The following is a 25216-nucleotide window of genomic DNA, read 5'->3' on the forward strand; positions in this document are numbered from 1 at the left end:
TAAACTGACCATGGTTTCGGCAACTTGTGCCATTATCACCTTGATAATGGCACAAGTTGCCAAAACCATGGTCAGTTTAAATAAAAGTGTGCGAAAACAGACTAGTGGTTTTACTAAGCTGAATATCGAAGATTTCCACCGTATCACGCCGGACACTGTATCTTTTATTCAAAGAATTTTGCCTATGAGAGGAATTTATGTGAGAAGTATGTTCCACTTGCTTATGTGCTTATTTGTGTATTCTCAAGTACACCTCACAGTTTATTAAAGAATTTGATGTAGCATAGTTAATTCTGGTAAGTAGTGTTATATGGATGTTCTTATGATTTCAGGTTCCACATCATGTTTCAGATGTTCTCTCTGAAATAACATATTATGTTTATATGGCTCGCCAAACAGCAAAATCAATCTTATGTAAACATGTTCGATCCAAATGGGTTCCTGCAGAGTACCCATCTTCTATTCAGCGTATGCATGAGTGGACTCCTGATGAATGTATACCAGAGTTCTTTACTGATCCCCAGACTTTTAAGGTAACTTAGCCATTCTTATTTTTTTGCCAAAATGTATGAGTATTTCCTCCCATGACACTTAAATTATTTTTTATGAATTGAAGTTAATGATAATTTATTTCCTGCTTTACATTTCTGATATGCCATATAAAAAGTAATCAATGAATAAGAAAGCATTTTCATACAATGATATGATACTTTGATAACGAAGTCAATCAGTTACATTTTCATTGCTTTTAACTGTCTGTATTGTAGACTTTCAGTTTACAACATTAAACCTTTTCTAGTGTATCTCTTTTTCTTAATTTGATTAATTTTCCCTTTCATTAGAGACAAAGAGCATATGTAGTGAGAACTTCATTCACTGTATCCATTGATTAATATTTTCCCTTTTTGACAAGATTTCTTGTTAATTGCTATTTTTTTATTCAGTCAATACATGAAGACCTCCCTGATCTTGAAGTTCCTTCGTGGGCTACTTCTCCTGAACATTTCATTGAAAAACATCGCCAGGCACTTGAAAGTGCCTATGTATCGGAAAGGCTTCATCACTGGATAGACCTTACCTTTGGTTACAAGTAACTTGAATTTTTTCTAATATCTTTATCCTCCAAATTTACTTTTTGATTATCCATTATATCTTATTGAGTGTAAGGTAGATATTAATATTGTTTAGTACTTCAGTAGATCTCGTTTAGTCCACCCTCAGGAAACTTATGCTTAGTTATTTATTTCAATGAGATATTTTAATCCGATATACCTAGTTGTGAAATACTTAACTTTTTTGGTAATTTTCAGTATATTCTGATATTTATTAATGCTTTCTTTAAATTTCTTTGTGAAGACTATCTGGAATGGCAGCTGTAAGAGCAAAAAATGTTTGCCTTCACCTTGTGGATGGTCATACAAACTTGGCCAACTCCGGTGTGGTCCAGCTATTTACTCACCCTCATCCACACAGAGTCCTTCAGTCTCCATATTTTGGGAAGACTCCTCCAAAAGTGTATTTTCCTCCAAAAGATAAGCGAAGTAAGTTTCGGAGACTGAATATTATTTTAGATTTTTTTTAGAATTATTTATTATGTAATGGTATTTTGTGAATTGATTTGTCATTATCTTGGGCACGAGTTGTTACAGTCCAGGTTATCCTATTTTTTTTTTGCTTGTATGTTGATTCTTCTTAATCCATATTTGATTATAAATTCATATAAGTTGGGCTACTTAAACTACCTACAGTAAACTCTTGATTTTACGAAGTCAGTGGGACCGGAAAATTGGCACTTCGTAAAATCGAGTTTCGTAAATTCAAACCTTTTTCATAAGTCACGAAAAAATGTTCGCTTTTGTTTCTTCCGCCGTTTTTTGTCTTTAGTGGTCTTATTTAAATGTTTTCGGTGGTTATTCTCGGTATAATTCATAGAAAAGGCTTTTTGCTATCGATTTATGATGTGAAAAATCGTTAAATAATTATATCACCATAAAATTCCCATTTCTTGTTCATACTTCAACATCAACGATCGCTAAAGAAATTCCCGACCAGTTTAGAAAACGTTATCAAATAATGAATTGCAATGTTTATTAACAAGTTTGCAAGAATTAACAGTTATAAATTTGTGGTTAGGAGCCAATAGCTACTATTAAGTATGCAAACGATAGATATTTGTTTCTGACACCCACGGAATTTTAGCGGCAGCCGGCCTAACCACCATTTATGTCGCCCTCTATCGCTCAGTGACGAGAAAAAAAGAAAAACAAGGGTCTTAGCCCGTTTCCAAAATAACCTTCGTAAGTTAATATTTCGAGTTACTTCGTATTTTCAGCAGAATGTGCTCTATTTTCACTGAGATTCAATTACGATCATAAATAACGTAGGATGTGATTATCTTCTGGCGAATATTTGAAGTAAATTCTGTTTGAGTTCTCCGTCCGACTACTGTGTTCCATCATCTTCGCAGACGTTGCCATAAAAGACTTAATTCTTCATCAGGACTGTATTCTTCATACCGGGTGTGAGGTGACCTGTTCATATAGTGTTTCTCTCATTTTATGCCGACAGGAGCAAGGTTCCAACCGGAAAACGACAGGAGAAACATCTTACAGTATCGGAGAAATATAGATAGAAACGTTATTATCCACATTGATTGTTTTCCTACAAGAGACGTTTTATCATTTCTCAACGTGGTTAAGTATTGGTTTGCTAGCGTGAATTCCCAAAAAATGACACGCAAAAACCTGTACCTTCACCTCATTTAGTTTTCGTGTTCCTTTCTCCGCCGTATTGAAAGTTAGGCAAAGGATCATTGACATAGAGAAAAGATTTTCTTAGTTTTAGCACTAAAAAATAGTCGCGCCATAATTGTAAATAAATATAGTGTGGAAAGAGCAAAGAAATTAATTTTTATTGAAAAGTCAGCAGAGAAGAAGAGAGACAATTATAAGCGCGGCACCATTTTCCCGATAGTGGAAGATACTTCTTCCGCCTCTCTCCGGTTAATAACTTCCCCCCGTTGCAGGTAAAGATGAACCATGCCCTTCTCCACAATCGGGGAACGTTCCCAGTGGGTGGGGTGAATAAGAGTGGGATGGGGATTGCCTGAGGGAAGGAGTGTGGTCAGCACAAGGACTGGTGAAGGGGGCAGGACAAAGAAGGGTGGGGAAATGGCCTTCAGCTCTGCCTCAGTCTACTTTTGGGGGCCATATTTTTTTGCGACGCACACAAGCTCAGTCTCCTTAGGGAGGGAGTGAATGGGAAATGCTGGGGAAGGAGGGGTTTGGGATGCGTAAGGTGGGTGTCAGCAAGATCAGCCAAAGGCGGCAGGAGGGAAGGGACGGCTTTGGAAAGACAGAACCCCAGCATGGGAGAACGGGGAAGCGCGTGAGAAGAAAGTTCATGGTTAGACTTGGAAGTGCGTCTTCATTACGAGAAGCCTGAAATATAAATTGGCGGTAAATAGAGCCCAGTACTTAAGATATTTAAGTTGTTCATTCACAAAGGCCAATATATACACGAAAAGATATTATGGCGCGGATTGCATGTATCAACGTCCATTTCGGGATGTTATTAATTTCTGTTCCCATTTATAAAAGTAGCAAATATATTTGAAAGAATGATAATCATGAATAAAAATATCTAAATCGATATCCAAACGCACATGAGCAAAATAGATGAATGTATACATACCGATCCATCGCAAGTAATACCGCTCAAGCTTCTTCCGGTATAGGACTTTAAAATTCTGGATAATGCCTTGGTCCAAGGGCTGGGACTTGCTAGTCGAGTTCGGGGGTAAAAAGAGGACTCGAACATTAGCCAATTTTACATCTTCCACGTATTTATGAACGGTGGCATTATCCATTATTAAAACAATTTTGCTGTTCTCTCCAGCAATTTTTCTCTGTAGACGTATAACCGTTTGCTGGAAATTTTCTCGGGTCATCCAGCTGTTTTTATTTGCATGGTAAAAAACGGGGAGGGCTTCCAATTTTACATGTTTTAAGCACCGTGGCCTTTCAAATTTCCCAATGACAACGGGCTTATTTTGTCCGTGCCCGTTTGGTTGACGCACAGCCCCACAGTAACACGCACTTTACTCTTTTTTCCCCCATGGCACCTTTGCCCTTTGAAACCCAGGGTTACGTCAGGTAAGGCATTAAAAAATAGCCCAGTTTCAGGGGCCAGCGAGGGTGAGCTCGTCGAGGAAAGGGTCCCGGATTAGGGACCCTTCGAAGTGCTTCGGCGAAAAGTAGTCAAGTAGTCTTCGAAGTACGTTCACAGCAGTGCAAAGGGTTAATTAGGGGTGTGCGAAATACTCCGCACGACCTTCCTGACATGTTAAAGTACGAATTATTGTCGATGCTATGTTTACGAACAGGCACGTAAATAGGGGCATAATGTCAGCCGCGATATTTTAACTTAACTCCTACTCCCCCTAAATTCCCACAGTGAGGTTTTTGGCGACCCATTTCTCTCCAAAGTTGCATTATCATTTACGATTTCGCACTTTTGATGGACCACAGTTGGAAGCGCTGATTTTTTAGCTACTTACGCCGGCATAACTAGTTTTGTTGACAAATTTTTCGCCGTAGTTCGTATAAACGAATGCCATTTGCTCCTAGGGACCGAGCCGAGGTTCGTAAATTCAAAAAATTTCGTATAATCGAAACTTCGTATAATCGAATAGCGCCATGTATTTAGCATAGGCTTTTCACCGGGACCGCAATATCACTTCGTATAATCGAAAACTTCGTAAAATCAAGAGTTTACTGTATATCCCAATAAAAAGTATAATACCTGACCAAGTAGGGTATACTTTCTCAGCATGCTTTGATGTTGCATGCCCATTATAAGCAGCCATCTTGGCGTAAATGTTGATTGGGTTGCTAATATTCAGGATATCCCTAGGCCTTAGCCATTTTCACTTTCTGGTAGAATAATTCCTCTTTGAAGCATCTCAGTTCCCATCCTCTTGGTATAGTATGTCATTTGATAGCAGTATTGTTCCAGCAACTAGTGATTCATGGCTGAAATGTGGTCGTCATGTTACTTGGCACCTAGCACTTCAGCTTCTATGAATACTGAATTATAGCTACATGTATGTATTAGTTACCAATATGAGATCATAATATATGCACGCTTTTTCTGGGGGATTAATTGTTTGTTCTCTTGTATAAATATGCTTTTTCCCATCTTATTTCTCATCATTTTTAGTTCACCACCAAGGATGCAGATTTTTAAAGCGATAATATTTTGACTGATAGTGGATGCCAGTTACTATTTATTTGTTACTTTCCTCCCAGAATGTTTTTATGCTGACGTTTGATGTCTCATGGGCACTGTTGACCAAATGGCTATGCTTTGTTGAAAATATTCCATTGAACTTATTTGTGTGCATCTACTGAAATCAGGTGGATATGCATAAATGTTATCACGAGCATATTTCTGAAGAATAAACCTACTTGTTAAATTAAATGATTTCTGCAGTTCCTCAGGCTATGGGTTGTTAAAAGTTTGATAACTATCTCTGCCATTGTCTTCAGTAGCCTCACTCATGATAATTTTTCCATTGTTATATATTTACTAGAAAAAAAAACTAAGTCCACCATTTGTTCATTTTATTCTTATTTCAGAAAATGAGAAACAAGAGAAATGTGAAGATGAGGACCATAGCATTGATGAGGATGATACTTCGTCACGTTCTTTGGCTTTCACCAAGTTGCTTAGCCGATCTAGGTCCTCATTGGTGGAGGAAAAACAGCAGCAACAACAGACTGAAACAGGTGTGAAGAGTGGTGCTGCAAATATGCCAATTTCATTGCCTAGGGATTACAACCCTGCGCAGCCCCTATTAGATTTGGAAACCCTGTATGGATTCCTCTCAAAAACTCTCCATAAGCCTTATGGAATTTCTACCTCAGTCCCCCCTGTGGGTTCCTCACGCTTGGGTGATGGAGTCAACCTCAAGCAAGCCGCTGCTGCACGTCGTATTCGAGAGATGCAAGTTTTGGGCTGCCTCGTGGTGGAGCTATTCCTTTCTCCCTCCTTCAATGCCCTCCCACGCTTTGTGCCCATATCGAAGCGCCTTGCTTTATGCCGTGCTGCCTTCCTTGCCGAGAACCACTCCTTGCCACCTTGTGTTCGGCATGCCACTTCACTCCTGCTCCAATTGTCGTCCGAAGACAGTGAGAGCAATTTAGAGTTGAAAAGTGAGGAGAACACCAGTGTCCTACCGACAATGCCTTACCTTCCATTCCGTTACCCTATGATCATGCCCATGGGTCTTCCTCCTCCGTCAGCCCACCAACTGCTTCAGCCTTCCATTTCTCTTTTTCCGTTTCCTACCTATTTTCCTGGACTGTATAGTCTCTTGAGGACGTTGAGGGAGTACATGACCATGAGAGAGGAATTAGACTTGATTGATGCTGACTGTAGTGTGGAGGAAGACGATAATTTTAGGAAGGAGAGACAATTGCTTGTTGAAAAGGTATCGGAGTGTATGGTGGTTGAGTTTGCCCGAGGCTTAGTGCCTCTTCTTCCAGATTTGGGTGAAGAGGGTGTTGCCCTGGTCCTGCCACATGTTCGCCGTCTTTTGGAAGATCCTCAGACAGCAGTAGCAGCTGCTTGGCACCTGTTTGAGCCTGTAGCGAAAGCACTTGGGCCTCGTAAAGCAGGTTTGCATTTGCTGGAACCCATTGCTAGGTTGTTTGAAAGAGAAGGTCCTGGAGCCGTTGCAGTTGGAAGAATTAGCAAGCTGTACCACAGAAGCTTTGTACTGAGGCTATCTGTGTGGCTTGGACTTGGCGTGTTCTTGGATCGATTTGTTACATCTCTGGTTGAAGCTGTTGGGGGATACAGGGATGGACCATCAGGAGTGATGAAGAGGGATGCCCAGGAAGGCTTTAGTAGTAGCTCAATGCAGTCACACAGGCCTGAATTTGTTTCCAAGTAAGTATATGAATACCTAACTGTCTATTGCTTTAGAATTGCTTGAATTGTATCATGGATTTGATTCAATTGGAAAAAAATGGGAAAATAATTCCTTCTTTGGATGTGATTTTATTTTTCTAAGCTCATATCACACTATGATTTAAGGTTGTCAAATCTGACAGGTGTTGCAAAATGTTTTAGAGTTAACTTTTTTTGGGTACCCTTGTGCATATTCTTGATTTCTTATTGAACCTAAGTCTATTTGGTTTGAAATTGCATCATCATTGGATTGCTTTGGATGCGTAGGTATTCATATTTTTTCTCGTCTTGCTATTTTATTGCTGTGAAGGTCTACAGAAATTGAGTTTCCTGTTGATGGGAAGACCATATTATCCCCGTTAGACGAAGACTCCTCAGCAGATTCAGAACGCAATGCTTCTCAGAAATCAGGTACCAAAGATGAACTAGATGATAAGGAAGATAGAGCTGCTGTGGATGAAGAAGGAGCAACAGATGCAGAAGTGGAACCAGGTGAATTCTCCTGCAGTAATTTTCATTGACTTGGTTTTTGAATGAAGCATTTTGATTATTATAGATGAAAGAGATCTTGCAAGTTCCACGGAAGTTATTTCATTCACTAGAGGACATGTTTCGATGCTTTCACATCATTTTCATGGAGCTTTGAACAGACTTGAAAATAATGTGAAAGCATCAAAATGCTTTTTGAGAGGAAAAACGAACTTATCATATTTTATGTAAATATTTTCAGAGGTCTTTGTGTTTGAGGTTGGTCCAGAAACAGAAGAGGAAGAACCAGAGGTGACAACCGAAGTTAACAGGGAAGGCCCACTGATGGATCACCTCATGGACCAACTAGAGCTTCATTCAGATGCATTAAGTGCTGATCGCTTATCCCTCAATGATTCCCTGGGCCGAGAGGATGTAGAAGGAGAGGAAGAAGAGAGAGATGTCTTAGAGGAAGAGGCAGAACAAGCTGTGAATGAGGAACCAAACCTAGATCTTGCATCTCAAAGTCATACACTGAACTATTCAAGATGGCTTTCTAGTCAGCAAGGGGACAGTAGTGAGGTTTCGAGTGTCAGTGCTGAGACAGTATCATGGCTTGCACACAGACTTGGGCCAGTACTTTCAGCAAGGCATTTGTCACGGAATCTCCTGAGAATGCTCACACTTTGCTTCTTGGGAGAGGAAAACCTAACTCCTATGCCAAATGAAAGTGGGAGGAAAGGGATTCATGCCCGCCATCCGTGTTGTATATCTGGCCGGAAGTTAATGGGGGACAGTAATGCATCTAAAGTCCTGGAATGCCTTTCCTCGATTGCAGGTACATATTTACTTTCTTTAGCGAAGAGGTGCTGAATATTTTTACTGAATACTTCAATTTTCTCTCTCTATCTAACTTACTCTCTATTTTCCTGCATGAAATTGAGGTCATCATTAACATTTGCTTTGGGGTTGCTTTGTTGTAACCCTACGCAATTATTAACTCAAAACTTTGTATTTCAAGCTCACATATTTATTTACAGCCATATTAACATTGGCATTAAATCCATGTGAAAATGATAAATGAAAAACTTACAATTGGTGTATGTCCACAGTATTTATTATCGTACGGCGCATTTGAGCAAATCACCTTTGCCATTACCATTTGTATGCATTTGTACCTGATGATGGTGAAGGTGATTTGCTGAAACACGTCATGCAATAATAAATATTGTGGAAATACACAAAGTTTTTCATTTGTCATATGTTCCACAGCATCTCGCCAAACACCGTTGAATACATCCATGTGAAAAATACATATTTCTGCCTGTGCAAGTGTGAGTGCAATGATCAGCACTTGCATCAGCTTGGGTGTTGCATTTGAGCAGGTAATGTAAATTGCTGGATGTAGAGTTGCATTCAGCTGTGGGATCTCACTCTGTGGGAAGTGTAGGAGTAAGGTAAAAGACTGTACAGTGGCTGCACAGCCATTGCTGGCCCTCGAGAGGGTTTCGGGGTGATGCTAGAGATGGACGCAGTCCAGGGATGCTAAAGATTCAGAGAATCTTGAGTAGGATGGTGTATGGTTAACTTTCATTTGGTGGCTTTGTGTATTTTTGGGTTCATTAAACCATAAAGCCAAACTTCTGACATATTCCCTTAGTGTTACTTCTCCAAAACCATTCCTATTTTAATCGAGTGCTTACCTTTACTTTTGTTGAACCCTGGAGGGGCGCAGCTAGGAATTAAGGCTGGGGGGGGTTTAGGTGCAACTAACACTGGGGTGTGTGGGGGTATGGTATACCCACCAGGATGCGAGATAAATAAATTGCGGAATTTTAAAAATAAATTGTTCAAAATGGTGAATTTTACGGCTCTCTGAGGGATATTTTATTCATCCTTACACTATTCTATTAGTAATACCAATCCAATTAAATAAAATGGGTTAAACTTAAAACTTTCTCTGAGCTCTGGGGGGGGGGGGTTATCCCCCAAAACCCCCCCCTCGCTGCACCACTGGAACCCTGGAATGCATTATATTATTGAATCCTTACAATATTTATTTCCTTCAGTAATTGGATTTTTAAAATTAAAGAATTATGTATGTAATTGTATTAATGGTATTAGATTTAAAAATTGTGTGGTAGTATTGTTTATTGTGTGGCTTTCTGCTCTAGCTCTGTATGGAGAGCAGCTGATCCTTCTGCAGTATCTTCCTCATATGTGGGAATTGGCAGCTCTTTGCCGACGCAAATTAACTCCAACCTTGGAAGCAGGATTGGTGGGATGTCTAGCTCTTCTGATACACATAGTCCCATTCCTCTCTGATGCAACATTAATGGACCAATTGCAGGTAACCTAAACATTTCTAGTAACCTACGTATTTACTTTACAGTCTTAATGTTCAAAATGCTACATTACTTACTGGATAGGTTGTGGTTTGGCCTAGATATCATGTTTTGTGCTCAATGGTTACAGTATAGTTTGTTATCTTTCCATCCTAATAATTTATTCCTCATGTTTTGATCAAGGAACTGCTTTATATTTTTCCCCACATATTAATAATTTGGTCTAGTGACCTTGAAAATTTAAATACCTACATATACTTACTATATTTAGTTTTGTGGAGATTCCTCATTTCTCTTGAACTGGTCAATCTATGTGAAAATGACTTTTATTTTTAATGCTTTCTCATTCCTCTTTTCTGAGATACATTACAATCAGTGATGTTGATTTGGAGCTTATCCTGTTCTCAACCAGTCACATTCTGGGCAGAGGGGGCCAGCTGCTTTTTCCCTGGCCACTTGGTGCTGTGTGAATTTTTTGTGATGGGTGGTTCAAGAGCTTGTTTCACATTTGAATTCAGGGACTCCCATTTAGTAGCCCTAGGTTGTACTCTCTTTTGTTCTCTGTAAATCACTATTTTCTCAAAGATATTGTATAGCAGATATGTATGTTGAAATTAAGGAATGTTTATTGCATACTAGAAAATGGTACCTTAGCATCGAAATGCATTGTACCAAATAAAATATCTGTGAAAATTTACAAAGGTTGATTGTCTTCATTCAGCATGAATTTTCACCATGTTAAAGCCAAATCGATCGATTTCAATGATTATTTAGGTAGCTATTATGTTGTACATTTTCACATTTGATGTGTACACGGTGGTCAGGGCTGCAAAAATTTGTGTGGTGTATGTATTGTTGGTTTTTTATATATGTAACACATTATACCATTGTTCTAATATTTCATTTATTTCATCTTCCTATTCAGGATAACATAATTTCTCAGGTTTTGCTACCCTGTATTCGGCTTATATCATCTGGACGAGCACCTTTTCCATCCGGTGCCCTTGCCAGAGCTGCCCTCACAGCTAAAGTACTTGATGCTTTGCATCTTTTAGCCCTGCGAGTTGGTGTTGAAATGACAAGAAGGCATCTATCATCTGCTCTGCGCAGGTTTTTCCTTGCATTTGACAAGGCTCATGGATTCATCAGGGAAAGAAATGAAAAGCAATGTGGTGCTGAGGGCACTTCTGTTGGAACTATTTCGGATGGTACGCCAAGCTCATTAGGGACAAGATTTGAGTCACTCAAGGATAGCCCTGCGTTGTAAGTGGAAATTCAATATTATCTCATTTAAAACATATAGACTCGTTAGGTGTCTATTTGCCATTAATTTTCACACTTGCACTGATTTGAAATATGTTCTCTTAGGATTCTGTTTATTGTTGGCCTTTTTTTCTGGATGTAAAGATTTGATTCAGTTCATTCAATGGTGATGAAATCATTTTTCACAGATCATTGGAGGAAAACAGCTTTTTAGAAATTTGCCGTGATGGTACTACTGCAGAATGGGCAGTTCGTGGTGCGCACATATCACATATTCGAAGTAAAGCAGAAAATGATTCCACCGATTCCGCATCACCACCTGTTGTTGGAACAACTCCTGATGGTGGCTCTTCTTTCAAGCCAATGTCGGAATTGAGAAGCCAGGTTGTTATTTTTGTGTCTAATATTTATGTACGTATTTGCAATAATTTTCATGGAAAACTTTTGAACTGTAGGCATATTTCATATAATGAATATTCTGTACGATATATAAGTTTTGATTGTTTTTTGACAAAAATAATTACACAATATAATTTATATTATAATTGTTTCAATTGATTTTCATTTTCCCTTTTTAAAAGGCACTTGAAGAGCTCAAGTGTGTATTCTCTGAAGAATTTGCCCACTTGGCATACATTCCGTTTTTTAGATTCCTTGGAGAGAATGTTATGGAGCAAGCTTTACAAAATGAGCAGCTGATTCGTGACTTATGCTTTACTTATGAGCAAGAAATGCACCACTTTCAACCTGAAGGAGGTAATCTTCACATGCTATGGATGGGAGTTATTCTTTATTTTTATACTGACTGGTCTAAATTCAGCTATGGAAATGTGCATTGTCACCTAAGTTAAACCAGCTTCTAAGCGTTGCTTGACTGGCTTTAGTTATTTCCTTATTGCTTGGGTCATTTAACTTTCACTTTGGCGTGGGTTTTCAGTTGTGGTAATTTGGACCACAGATTATTTTAAATAAATGTTTATAAATATATATGTACAAAATTAAAAGATTTTCTCCCTATATTTTCATGGAATGAAGAAACGGCTGATCACATGTATTTATCAGACTACTTAGTACCTGTGGGACCTCATACCCATGACAAGGAGATGTCACAGAGTTTTGGTAGCAATGTAGCTGTCATTGGAAACAGGATTGATTTGCAGGTATGATTTGTATAGTTTTGGTCCTTGGATTATTGTTAATCTAATAGTCAGTTAAATGTTTATAAAATTGATGAAAAAGTGTGAGCAGTTGGTCATTTAGGCGTATAATTTATGCAATCTGATGCTACAGGGATGTAAACATTGCCAGGACAGATTTATGTCCATTTGTGTTCTCAGGGAGAAGTGATGTAAATTATTTGCTTAACCTGATTGGGGATGTTGAAAACCATGGAAATGTCAGGGGAAATAATCAAGTTATCAGTTAAATATGTATTGGATAAGGATCAGTGAAGTTTGATGAATTGATACAAGACTAAATGTATGGCTTTCAGCATGATGTTAACCTTTGAATAATGAAAGTGTTTCATATTTTAAATGCTTATTTTTGAATTTCATCACTGGCGAATGAAGCGAGCTGATATACCTTCGACTCTTCCACTTTGCTCAAGTCCAGGAATTGGGCATGTTCCTCAAGAGTCAGAAATGATATCTTTTATAAGTAAGAAAATGGAAAATACTAACAGGTACCACTTCATTTCAATCTGTAATTTCGTCACAAATTTCAAATCATCCATTCAACTGATGAGACTTTTAACTTGTATTTCAGGCATTTGAGAGGGAATTGGTTGGCTTATTGGGAGCATGAAATTGGACGTTCAGAAAAGGATAGCAGATTCAATTTTAAGCAAATTAAACTCCAAAAATTTTCAGGTCATGGAAATAGCATCAGGGCAGTTGTTGTGCTGGATAATGAAAATAGCTTTCTTAGTGGCAGTAGGGACAAGACTGTGAAGCTTTGGTCCTTAAGAAGTCAGGTAAGTGGGAGTAATTATGAGTTAATTTAAAATGAAAACTAACAACTTTGAATAGTTACTGTCGTAGTATCAGGAGGAAATGTGTGGAGAAAGGGGTAACTTCAGAGGGGTTTCTGTCACAGTATGTCATGTGCAGAAAACAATTTTGGTTAGGACAAGTCCAAGTCCTTACATGTTGTCAACGGGTAGGGTTCTCGTGCCATGCTGAATGGTAGCAAGTGGAGTGGAGGCAAAGCACTTCGGATGAAGGCAAGTGGATTTACCAGCTGTAGGACATGGGGATTTTAACTAAATACTAGGGATGGTCGGATATGATACTTAGCATCCAAATATCCGTGGGTATTGCCCTTCTCCGGATACTTCATATCCAAAGTTGCGGAATACATTGGATCTGGATATGAATTAATGCTTCAGTAAATGCAGCATCCCATAAGAGAGAGTGGAAAGAGTTCTGATCCTCTCTTTGCATGCGCTGTCGACATCTTCGGCAATTGGATGACATGCATGAGATTTAAAAAAGAATGAGACCAAACGCGATGCATTTCTGATGATATTTTAGTTTTTTCACCTCCAATTCATTGCCACCAAGTTTTCTAGTTACGACTAGACTATACTAATATTCAACATTGTCAATACAGCACTATTTCCAAAAAACAAGAGTATCATTAGCCCCCTTAAACAAGTGGAGACGGACTGGAAACGCCAACTGCATGTATCACGTAGCTCGCCCGGCTTCACTTTCAAGGCAACGATGTCAAAAAATAGCAAGATCTGACATGTTCGTCCTTGACTCCCTCATTCGTAGTCTTGTTGCTTGAAAGATGGAGGGATCATGCTCCTTCCCCTCCAACTTTACTTTACACGCTTCTGCTACCCATCCCTTCCTCTTGATCTCTTTCTGTTCCCCTATTTTCTGAGATAGCCTAGGCCCACCTGTATAGTCAACCATACTGAGTGTCGGGAATTTTACCTGAACTATGCATTTCAAACTCATATATGTGTGTAAACAAAATGTTTGCGTCCCTTTCACCAATGTGAAGATCATTAACCCTTTTACTGCCACCGGGTCGATATATTGGCCCAAGCTGGTTGAGCGAAAACTGCCAAGGGCCGATTTATCGGCTCAAATTATTTCACTTTTTTCCGTGATTGTGGCCTTATCAAGGGCTGTAATTTATGTAAACCCCCATAATCTATCTATGCTTATAAGATATAAGTATAGTTTAAGAATTGGGAAAAAAATCTAGACGTATTAAATAAAATTAAGTAGCTGAAAAATTTTTAAATCTGAAATTTTGCTAATTCCGGAAAATAGCCTTTGGCAGTCTTCGTACATTCCACCTGAAATGGGCTGGCAGTGAAAGAGTTAAAACATATTCTGTGAATGGTTCTATGTACAAAACCTAACCTTCGTCATTAATAGAACAGTCATAAATGGGGTAAAGTGTGCCCATCCTGATGTGTCCCAAATAACTGGAATGTACTTTATTTTCAATGTATCTTCCGACGTATGTCTAATCCAGAATTCTGTTCACCAGGGGGATGGGTCTGCAGTAACACATTGCCAGTGGACCTATGTTGGCCATCGTAAGTCTGTGTTGTCAGTAGCAATGGTGGAGCCTTTGAGACTGGCAGCTTCGTGTGACTCAGCTCTTCACCTGTGGGACCCCTTTGTGGGGTCACCGATTCGCCGTCTTGAGTCTACTCGCTATCCTCCTGTGTGTGTGCTTCGTCCACTGCCTCCCCCAGCTTGTACACTTCTGGCTGCTACAACTGATGCTACATTGAGGCTGGTTGATCCCAGAATTCCTCAGGCTTATCTCAATGATCTCAAGGTAATAATAATAATAATTTATTTGTCCGGCGATTTGTTCTCACAAATATAGGACACGTCAATTATGGTACAAAAATACACAGATACAAAAAACTACAAGGTATTACCATACATCATGTAAAAAGCAAGGTGTTATGGATGAAGAAAATCATCCACAGAATAAAATAACTTTTTCAAAAGAAACTCACGAAGCTTTGATTTGAAGAGATATATGTTTTTGACTCCCTTCACTTCTGGTGGGAGTTTGTTAAATAGCAGTAGGCCCATGTGCCAAGGTGCATAACTTGAGTTCTTGGTTCTTGTAAATGTTTGATGGAGGCTTGTAGAACTCCTTGTATAATGACAGTGGTAATCACTATTTGTTGCATAATTCGAAAGATTCTTTTTTGCACAGACAATTACAGCATACATATATACTCAGGGGAGAGGTAAAATGTTGAATTTCTTAAAAAGAGGGCGACATGGAGCATAAACAGGCACCTTGCCGATAATACGCAGTATCCTCTTTTGAATTTTGAAGATTATTTTGGAATTGGGTCTAGGGCCCCAGAAGAGTATACTAAACATTACATGTGAGTAGAATTCACCATAATAAATTGATAATAGTACATCAATATCTACAGTTTTTCGGATAGACAGGATCAAATAACAGACAGAACTCAATTTACTGCGAAGCTTCTGAATATGTTCCTCCCAAGATATTTGATTATCAAGAGTTACACCCAGGAAAGAGGAACTGAGGTTTTGTGGAATAGGTTTACCATCAGTCTTGACAGAGATCTGTGATTGCTGTTTATTCTTGTTGCAAAAGTAAATTTAATTAGATTTCTCCACATTGAGGAGGAGAGAATTTTGATTACACCACTCTTGTAAGACACGTGCTGCATCATTAGATTTTAAGGTCAGGCTTTCCATTGATGTGGCAGACACTAAAACATTGGTATCATCAGCGTACAATACTGGAAGTACACCTGGTACATATTTAAACATATCTGGGAGGTCATTTATAAATAAAAGGAACAGAACTGGTCCCAGAACTGAGCCCTGGGGAACGCCCATGACAATTTTTTTCTCAGGGGACATAAAATTGGTTCCATCCCTTCTAAGGACAACACTTTGTCGCCTATCACTCAGGTAAGACTCAATCCACTTGTAGCCTGCACCTCTAATTCCAAACATTTCAAGTTTTTGCAGTAATAGACCGTGATTGACACAGTCAAAAGCTTTAGAAAAGTCAAAGGAGAGAAATGTAAGGTAAGTTTTTGTTCAGAGTATATTCATGATGAACTCTTTAAATTCCATCTATTTGAGATTTGGATCACATATCTGGCTAAAGCCAGGTGATATTTAAATAGGAACAGAATTTTGTCATTATTCTTCTCCAGGTACCTAAAAAGCAAATATCTTCTGGTTATTGTAGCACGTTATACTAATATATTTATGTGCAAGTCCTTTGTTGAAATTATTGAAAAACATTTACTTGAAAAAGAGTTTAAATATCAGCCTAATCATTGTATCTCAAATTGAGAACTTCACTTTAAAATCTGCGCTCTTCTTTTTTTCCTTCGTGACTTAAACATATTGTGTCATCATTTCGGGCCTAAAAATTAATATCTTGTGTTAAAACCATCTTCATGATATGTGTGCCTGTTACTGTAATTATTATATCTGAATATTACAGGTTTCTCCTAGTCCATGGGGATTAATACGCTGTGTAACTGTGGCTCCTAATGGGTATTGGGTGGCAGTTGGTCAATCTTCAGGTCATCTTTCCATTCTTGACATACGAACTGGTTTGGTTCTTTCTTCGTGGAAAGGTCATGAGGGTGAGGTATGTTGAATTATAGCCAAATGGCTGGTTCTAAAAGTGCCCTTTGAAAAAAAAGTTAAATTCCTATTAGCAGCATATAAACAGTGAATTTTTATGATAAAAAACCAAGATTTATATCGTAATATCAATAATAGTCCATACTTGGAATAAAAATGGAGCTCTTACCTCCAATACTTTATTTTTATTACCAAGGTGAAGTACTAGCTGAGTTAGGCTTGAATGGATAATTTTACTAGTCACCATGGCCTACCCCCTTCTCACTTAGAATTCCCATCTTCTGTTTGGCATGAGGTGGTTATTTGTTTCATTGTAGCTAAATGCCTTGTTCTCATCTAACTCCTTCCTTGTTTTTACCCAACATCCATCCCTCACTCACAACATTCATCATTTCCTCTCCTCCAAGTACCTTTTTACAATTTTACATGCTCCATACACACACTGTCTCTTCATCATCTTCCCTAGCGGTTTATAAATACATACATACCTCCTTCTTTTTTTCTCTCTTAACACCTCACCTCCCTTCTCCTCCTTCTTTACTCACTACCAGCTCATTCTCATACTCCTTTATTAGCATCTGCATAACACATTTCATAAAGTGCTACATTTTGTATTGAACTCAATGCTAGCCATTTCTTCACTCTCTTATTTTACAATCCTCTCATCAAATGTTTGCTTCACCAACATTATGGTATGGGCTCATGATTAACAACTAAGGTGTTATTAAATTTATTAATGTCAATCTGGAATTTTGAATCTTATTAACTTAGGGGGGGATGTTATGAGGGTTGACAGTTTTACTTATAGGCTCTCTGGCTCTCGGTCATGGATGGGGTTGACCTCCTCAGCTGGCTCCTGTCGGGGTCGCTGCGTCTTCATTCACCATGGGCTGAGAGAATATTTAAATTGGGATGTCGTGGGGTGACTTTCTTCCTCTGGGTGTGGGAAATGTACCGTCTGTTCTCCTGTTTCCTCTACTTCGCCTCTCTTCACCTCTCCATCTGACCTCCACCTGCCTTCGGCAGCAATACAAAGCTGGCAACGATGTGTTCTCCTGAGCTGGAATACACCCGGGTTTTATAACCCAGAGAGGGTTGGTTTTCCGGGGTTGGGACAGGTGGGGAAACTCAGAAAGAGGCGGGTTTTCTTTGAATCGTCGCCATCGGGAGGGGGGGTTGCCGAAGCATGCTCAGTTTGTAGAGGGTGGGGTTGCGGATTACGTCATCCTCCGCTCGCTGCTCACACGTATTGTTTGGAGGGAGGGGGTGGGGGAAACGTGAACATTTCACTGGTCACGCACGCAACCTGGAAAAACCCCGAAATTGGGAAGCGGGGGGAACCGTGGGAGGAAGGGGGAACATTTTACACTTGAGTCCATTCATGCATCGTTATGCACTCACACACAATATTGCATCAGCTCTCCTTCTCTCATAAATGCCGATTTAAAATTACCCATGAACCTTGCCAAACTGCATTGGTTGCAATATATACTGTTCTTTATCTACTTTAAACTCTATTTGAATTTGCCTATACTTTGCAGGTGCTACAGCTTGTTGTTGTGAATGAGAACACTTTGGTCAGCTCATCATTGGACCAGGCAGTTTCTGTGTGGAATCCTGATGATGGAAAACTAAAGTTTAATATGAAGTAAGTCTTTTGTTACATTTGTTATTATCTCTCTGACATTGGTATTTGGTTGACTTTCCTCATAGCAGAGTGATATTTGTGTTGTCAGAGTAATCAGAATTTGTTGCTGACTGCTTTGTCACATGTATTTTATGCAGCTGTGCAAAGTCAAAAGGCCGTTTTACATGGAGCATGGAATTGCACAGGTTAGAGCTGCATTAATTTCTAAAATGGCATGGAATTGCGCAAATGCATGAACGAAATTAGAACAGGGGCTATTTTGCCGTCTCGCATGCACGCATTCTCGCATGTGTTCTAGCAATTCACCACTTTACACGACGCAATTTTGATTGCGCCTTCGCACATATGTCAGATTGCGCAATTCCGGGTACCGTGTTTAATGGCCTAAATACATTGAGCAGGCTTCAATTTTCATGATCATATATGAAGATTCCTGCATGAAGTTCTGTGTGACTGAATGAATCCCTCTGGCTTAGTGGGAGGCATTTGATCCAAATAATTTTATGATACAGTAAACTCTTGTTATTACGAAATTCAAGAGACCAAAAAACTGGAGGTTTGTAATAACAAACTTCGTAAGAGCGTTTCTTTTAAAAATAATTGAAAAAAAAATATCTTTTCAAAATTCCTAGTCCCTTTGATCTCCTGTGTTTATAGTTGTGCTGCAGAAAAGCTTCAGAGTCATATGTATGATGTGCGCAATTAAATTATGCACAAATATAGTAAGTCCGCGGCATACGAAGAAGATGCATTCCGAGACCTTCGTCATAAATTGATAAACTTATGCAAGGCATTGAAAGTGTTGTTATCCTGTATAATGCAACACTCTACACAACTTTGTGTTAATTCGTTGTTTTGACGTACGGATCTAGCTGTGCATGTGATGCAGCTGGAGCTGTAAAAAATTCTCTGTCCACGGGAAGGAAGAGCAGGCAAAATGCTGAACTGTTCCTGACTTCCCAATGGATTAATTGGCTCTTTGTTCAGACTGTGCCCTAAGTGTGAGTTCCTCCACACCACATCGCGTTGCATCTGCCAAATCCAAAGGCGCCAAATTTGAAATTGTGGACACGTTTGAATATTTTGTATGTTCGAATCGCTGAAAGTTTGTAAATTGAATGTTTGCAAGAAGAGGACTTACTGTACGGCCAATTTACGAGCGGTAATGAGTGGGTCACCATGATTCCACAGGAATGAAGCTTATTGTATGATGTTGTGTAGAGACTGAAATATCTCCTACTGAAGAAAGAATCATAATTGACTCTCTTGGGCAGAGTGCACAACGAGAACTAGAACGTAGTGGAATGATTATGATGCAGCGTTGTGTATATTCGCCTAAACACGGTTGCTTTTCTGTGGAACTTCATTATAAAGTTTGAATGCTATAACCGCTGGGACTGGGACTGAGTCGTAATTTTATAATACGAAAAATTTTGTAATAACATTTCCTTTACTATAGATTGGATTAGTCTTTTCGTCGGGACCAACGATTAGCTTCGTAAAAATGAGAACTTCGTAGTAGCGTCGTTCGTATTGATGAGAGTGTACTCTATTTCTTATTTGGAAATTAACAAAAGTTTTATCATCTATGGCTTTCGGCCAAACTTTTAAAGGTGAAAGTTAAAGAAGTCAATTTCCTAAGTATGTCTTTTAGCTTGCTGATTGAATGTGAATTTTTTCAGCCAATTAGTTTTGTAACATCAAGGTGATAATTCTTGGTGACTCTCATTTCACGCTCTCCTTCCCTGGAATGGTCTCAAGGTTCTCTCTTAATTTTAGATTTTCTATTGCTGAAGGTTGTGTGAATGAGTGATTTCAGCTGAGATAAGGCTGGAAACATTCACTCTTGCTTCTTGAGACTTCCTCTCCAATTTTTCCCTGCCCCAGCTCAGGGTCAACTGTCGCATTGGGAAGATCTGATATTAAATGGTGCAGAACTATGTATGTATATTAATGTACTTGCTTTTGTGTCATAGTCTAATGGCTTATGTTGTCACCACAATCCAAGTTGAATATTCTGAGTTTGGCAGGGTTCAAACCTGTCAGGGAAATCATGGTAAAATCAGGGGAATAAATTTGGGACTAGAAAAATTGGGTATTGTTGGGAAAATTAGGTTATGGTCAGGGAAAAACTCCTGAGGGGTAGCAAAAAGATAAAAATCATTTTGTTGCTCCACTAGCTTGGTAGCAAGAATTAGTGCTGACTTGATGCTACCTAATCCTATTTCGGGTACTACCAGTACTACTGCTTGAATTTATTTCAGAATGTTGCATTTTTCCATGAAATACTTATGTACGATTGATTTGCCTGATTCACTGGTTTTCTTTTCATTGGCCAGAAAGGGATTTTCCTGTGACTATAACACGTAGTCCTTGCACAAGTAGTGTAAATGGCAGTAAAGCCTCTTCTGAGGCTGCTTCACAGTATTAATGCTTACTAACTTCCATACTTTTCATTTAAACTAGAGGTTACTTTTTGGGAGCAGATGCAACAAAGATAGTGGATAATCACCTTTGAATAAACAAATTCACTACAGTATGTGCATCAGAGCAACTTTTTGAGTGTGGCCCTGGGGGTTATCTTTATTTTAAATAAATAAAAATGGGTTCAACAATGGTGTTATCTTCTGAGCGTTCAAGAAAATTTGAAGGAAGGTAAAAGGAACAATACAGAGGCCACTAATTCATCAAAAGAAAACCTCAGCAGCCAGAAGAAAGCTTTTCTGCCATAAATATGGGTAATGACAGTAGAAATTGAATTTTTTTTCTAAAATTTCATACCAGGGGAGTTTTGTTGAATAAAAACTTTTGGGCTATGTTGCCGCATCAATTCTTGGGTGGCCCCAACGTTTCCCAAATGATGCTGGTTGCTTTCTTAAGGGATTCTCTTGAGAAAGCAACCAGCTTCGGTTGGGAAACGTTGGGGCCATCCAAGAATTGACCCAGCGACATAGCCCAAAATGTTTTATTCAACATGACGAGTACCCGCAAAAGTTTTAACGAAGAAATATGGGGCAATTTTCTCCCCTCGTGTGATATTTAATCATACAGTAAAAGCGCCAAGGACAGAACAATGCTGAAAGTTAAAGGGGTCTGCCCAGTGGGGTAGCCAGGAATTTTGTTGGTGGGTCCAAAACCAGGGGGGAAATTTTTTGAAAAACAGGGTATGAAGAAGAGGGTTTTAATATAATTTTAACCCTTTTTACATTTAAAAAACTTAATTTTTCCAAGAAATATTTTGTAAATTCATGATTTTTCAAAATTTCGTTTTCTTTTATGAAGCAAAGTAATTGTGTTTTTATATTTCGGGGCGGTCTGGACCCCCCCCCCCCCCAACCATCCCCCTTGCTTTGCCACTGGGTCTGACACATTCTTTGCCAAACCTGCAGGAAGAATTACTTTGGCAGAACAGCTAGATCCGTGAAAAGCCACCTAGAGGGAAACAAGGGATCAATTTGACTGGGGTGGCCAACAAAATCCACAGTAGTCTAATATGCATCACTGGGCCACACAATGGACTTGCAGAATACAAAAATTGTCGCCAAAGTAAAAAACGATAAGCAAAGATGGGTGAGAAAAGCAATAGGTATACAAAAGGGGGATGATAACCATTTGAAGAGGCACAACTGCCTCAAAATTATCCTAACGTGGCAGATGTTAGTCATGAAAAATTATATCCAAACTGTCCATTGTCCCCTTTCCAACCTACCTCTCCTCCCCTTCTTCTGCCGTATGCAGCAACGTTATATATACAAAGATGTATCTCTACCTCACCAAATTCTATTGAGAAAGCAACCAGCATCAGTCTGGTGACATTGGGGTCACCCAAACATTGAAACAGCAAAATAGACCAAAAAGTTTGCAATCACCCTGACAACCATTCGAGAAATTTTTAATGAAGAATTACGTGTAAAGAAAAAAAACTTTTTTGCTTATGTGCTAACCATATTTTAGCAAATTATTTGTCAAATTCCAGAGAATATCACTCACTTCTGTGGTAGTGACAAGAATTGTTAAAAATGTAGTGCAAACTTGAAAAAAATATGCATAATTATCACTGGTACATGGCACATTATGAGTCAAATTTAGCATTAAAATGTCTAAATATTTGTAATAGCAGTCAAGACAAGGGTTCAAAACAATAATATCTGGGGACAAATAATGTTTAATGTTCTTAGTGCTTAAATATTGAAATACATATAATTCAAATATGATTTCCATTTTGACTAGGGTAATAGCACAATTTTTACCACAATAGTTACTTGAATTTTGTGTGCATTTTTTATGTATTGCTGTAAATACATTTACGCAAATAAAAAGGGTCTGATTGCCCAGGCATTATACATTGACTGTTCTTGTTAAAGGTTGAATATTTTGGCCTTATTTTTAAGCAGATATATTCGGCAATAATATTTATTAATTTCAGGGGCCCTACTGAGCCTGTCCATTGCCTTGGAGCATATGGAAGTGAGCTCATTTCAGGGACTACAGCGAATCGGATTGGAGTTCACACCAGTCTAGATGAGCAGGCCAGTTTTTCTTCCACTCGCCTGCGATCTGATGCATTCCGGGGAGTTCTTACTGCAATGGCTGTGCTTCCCCTCAATCGTCTTTTACTTTTAGGAGCTGATAATGGGTCTCTTACATTATTATGCTGATTGTCAGCTATGAAAAGTATGTTTGTCCAAAGATGTATCATTAGTTCATTATCATATTATAAGTGAATAACCTTTCCTTAGTGTCTGTGTTCGCTACTCATTTATCATACTCCAATATTTGATTACGTTTATTCACATTGAATTGGAAACAAGTGAATATTGAATGATAAGAGGTTAAACCTCTATGAAGTGGTCAAAAGGTACCTGTTTGGAGGTTTGGTTTTGTTAGAAATTAATTATAAAAATTTCTTAAGTTTTGTGAGTCACAGAAAACAAACAAGAATAACCGTTCTGTTTTGTACATCAATGTGCATACCTCTACCAAATTATGCTTCTCTAATTATTACTTAACTGTGCTAAAACAAACTTACCAAACATTTTTCCAGGACACTAAATGTGTAATGAAAAATGCTAGAAATTGAATATTTTCTGAACACAGGCAGGCATGAATGTACTTGTTTATGTAGTCTGTAGAATTTAATTTCATCATAATATGAGCAAATTTTATTGCTAATGAAATTTCAGTTTAAAGAGGCATTAAGATCTTTCTCTCCATCTTTTATATAAATATCCTTAGGTGATATTTACTTTTATTTGAGGGTGTGTGCTTTTTGTAACTATAGTATTTTGGCACAGTTGTTTGAGGATGCACTCTTGATGGTATACTAGTCTTGTTCACTTGATAATAATACTTTATTGTTGAAATTTTGAAGAAAGAGGGAAACGTTTGTTGAAATATTTTCTTAGTTATTTTTTGTGCAAGAATATGACAATTTTTAACATTATTTTCTGTGTCAATCATGTAAATTTTATTACATTCCTTATTCTTCCTGGATATATTACGTATATTTTCTTACCTAAATGGTATACTTTAATCCAACTGGTAATATTTGCTGCTCTCTTATGTAATGAGAATTTTGTATATTTATACTCTTGTTTCACACTTGTACTTAAAATCAGGGATTTTGTCAGCATTTTGTTGTATGTAGTTGAATGATTTTATTTCACCGTATTTTAAGTACATACCTAAGTAATATTGGGTGCTATATAAAGAGCCTGAAGTAAGTACGGTTTTCAATTTGATTTATTACCTTTGGATTGTTCATAACATTATCCTACATTAAATCAAGATGTGGTCCAATGCTAGAACCAAAACTTTATGGAAGATGCTTTATTTTTTAAATTTTCTCCTCCGATTGGGTCCTGCCAACAATGTGTTTTATTGACTTTTCCATGATTATAAGTAAAATGCATTTGTTCGACTAATATTGTACTGTTGAGCATAATGTGTTTCAATGTGATTTACTCTGAACATTTACAGTATGTCTTCTATTTTGTATTGTTGTTGGGCATCAGCAACCTGACTTGTGATAGACTGATCCATAGAATGTATAAAAATTGATTGATAAGGCTTATGTCAAGAACAAAGTGATTACATATTCGTCACTACTATTTTACCTGTTACCTATTTTGTTCTATTCAAACCAAGATTGTTATAATGAATTCATATAAAGATATCGCTGTGGCTTAGCTAATTTGTAAAATAAGCTTAATACACAATAGAAATTGATCCATTACATTTTGTTGAATATTTTTCAAATCTTTCCCCTTAAAGGGCGTACCCAGAATCATAACTGGGGGGGGGGGGGGGGGGGGGGGGGCAAGCCAAGTTGTGAAATTTTAGCATGGAAAAGATGAATGAAAAATGAATAAAATTTTAAGAAAATTATAACAGGGCTTTATTAGTTTATTTCCTTGAAAAAATAGTTTTATTTTAGTTATATATTTTATACAAGACATATATTATATAATACATATCATTTTTCGTGGGTTTAAAAAAAACTTGTTTAATACTTTCGTTTCAATTCAGTACTGATATTTCTTAAAGACTTCTGAGATTTTTGCTTCTAGGGGGAGGGGGGGGCAGATGGCCCCCCTGCCCCTCGCTGGGTACGCCCATGTTCCCCTTACCTATTGCCCGTCTTAAAAAATCCCATGATATATCTTTCAAGAATCCTCATGATGATCAATAATACTATTGAAATTGATGGAATTCTACTCGCTGAAATTTGATAACTTCAGAAATATTATGTACTCTCAAATGTGATATGGTGCAAATAGCCTTGTCTTGAACAAATCACCCAAATTTGCTGTAATTAACAAACTAATTAGTCATATTTATCAGAACCATTCTTTTTAGTGCATTTGCGGGTGAAGGTTCAC

The 25216-nt window shown here is 38.2% G+C and overlaps 1 protein-coding gene across 1 annotated transcript in view; it reads left to right on the forward strand.

Annotated features, from left to right (window-relative positions):
- LOC124167080 (WD repeat-containing protein 81) overlaps nucleotides 1–24572 on the forward strand; it is a 28388-nt gene extending 3816 nt beyond the window's left edge. Inside the window, exons 7-23 of the mRNA XM_046544873.1 lie at nucleotides 333–533; nucleotides 945–1090; nucleotides 1357–1541; nucleotides 5640–6954; nucleotides 7286–7467; nucleotides 7706–8281; nucleotides 9618–9793; nucleotides 10714–11051; nucleotides 11240–11435; nucleotides 11633–11807; nucleotides 12087–12211; nucleotides 12623–12735; nucleotides 12819–13026; nucleotides 14565–14861; nucleotides 16542–16691; nucleotides 18229–18335; nucleotides 22762–24572. Of these exons, the coding sequence (XP_046400829.1) occupies nucleotides 333–533; nucleotides 945–1090; nucleotides 1357–1541; nucleotides 5640–6954; nucleotides 7286–7467; nucleotides 7706–8281; nucleotides 9618–9793; nucleotides 10714–11051; nucleotides 11240–11435; nucleotides 11633–11807; nucleotides 12087–12211; nucleotides 12623–12735; nucleotides 12819–13026; nucleotides 14565–14861; nucleotides 16542–16691; nucleotides 18229–18335; nucleotides 22762–22993 (4722 nt within the window). The 3' untranslated portion in view covers nucleotides 22994–24572. The remainder of the gene's footprint in view (nucleotides 1–332; nucleotides 534–944; nucleotides 1091–1356; nucleotides 1542–5639; nucleotides 6955–7285; nucleotides 7468–7705; nucleotides 8282–9617; nucleotides 9794–10713; nucleotides 11052–11239; nucleotides 11436–11632; nucleotides 11808–12086; nucleotides 12212–12622; nucleotides 12736–12818; nucleotides 13027–14564; nucleotides 14862–16541; nucleotides 16692–18228; nucleotides 18336–22761) is intronic.
- The last annotated feature ends 644 nt before the right edge of the window (nucleotides 24573–25216 follow it).

The sequence above is a fragment of the Ischnura elegans genome, chromosome 1, assembly GCF_921293095.1.
Source record: "Ischnura elegans chromosome 1, ioIscEleg1.1, whole genome shotgun sequence".
Lineage (NCBI taxonomy): Eukaryota > Metazoa > Arthropoda > Insecta > Odonata > Coenagrionidae > Ischnura > Ischnura elegans.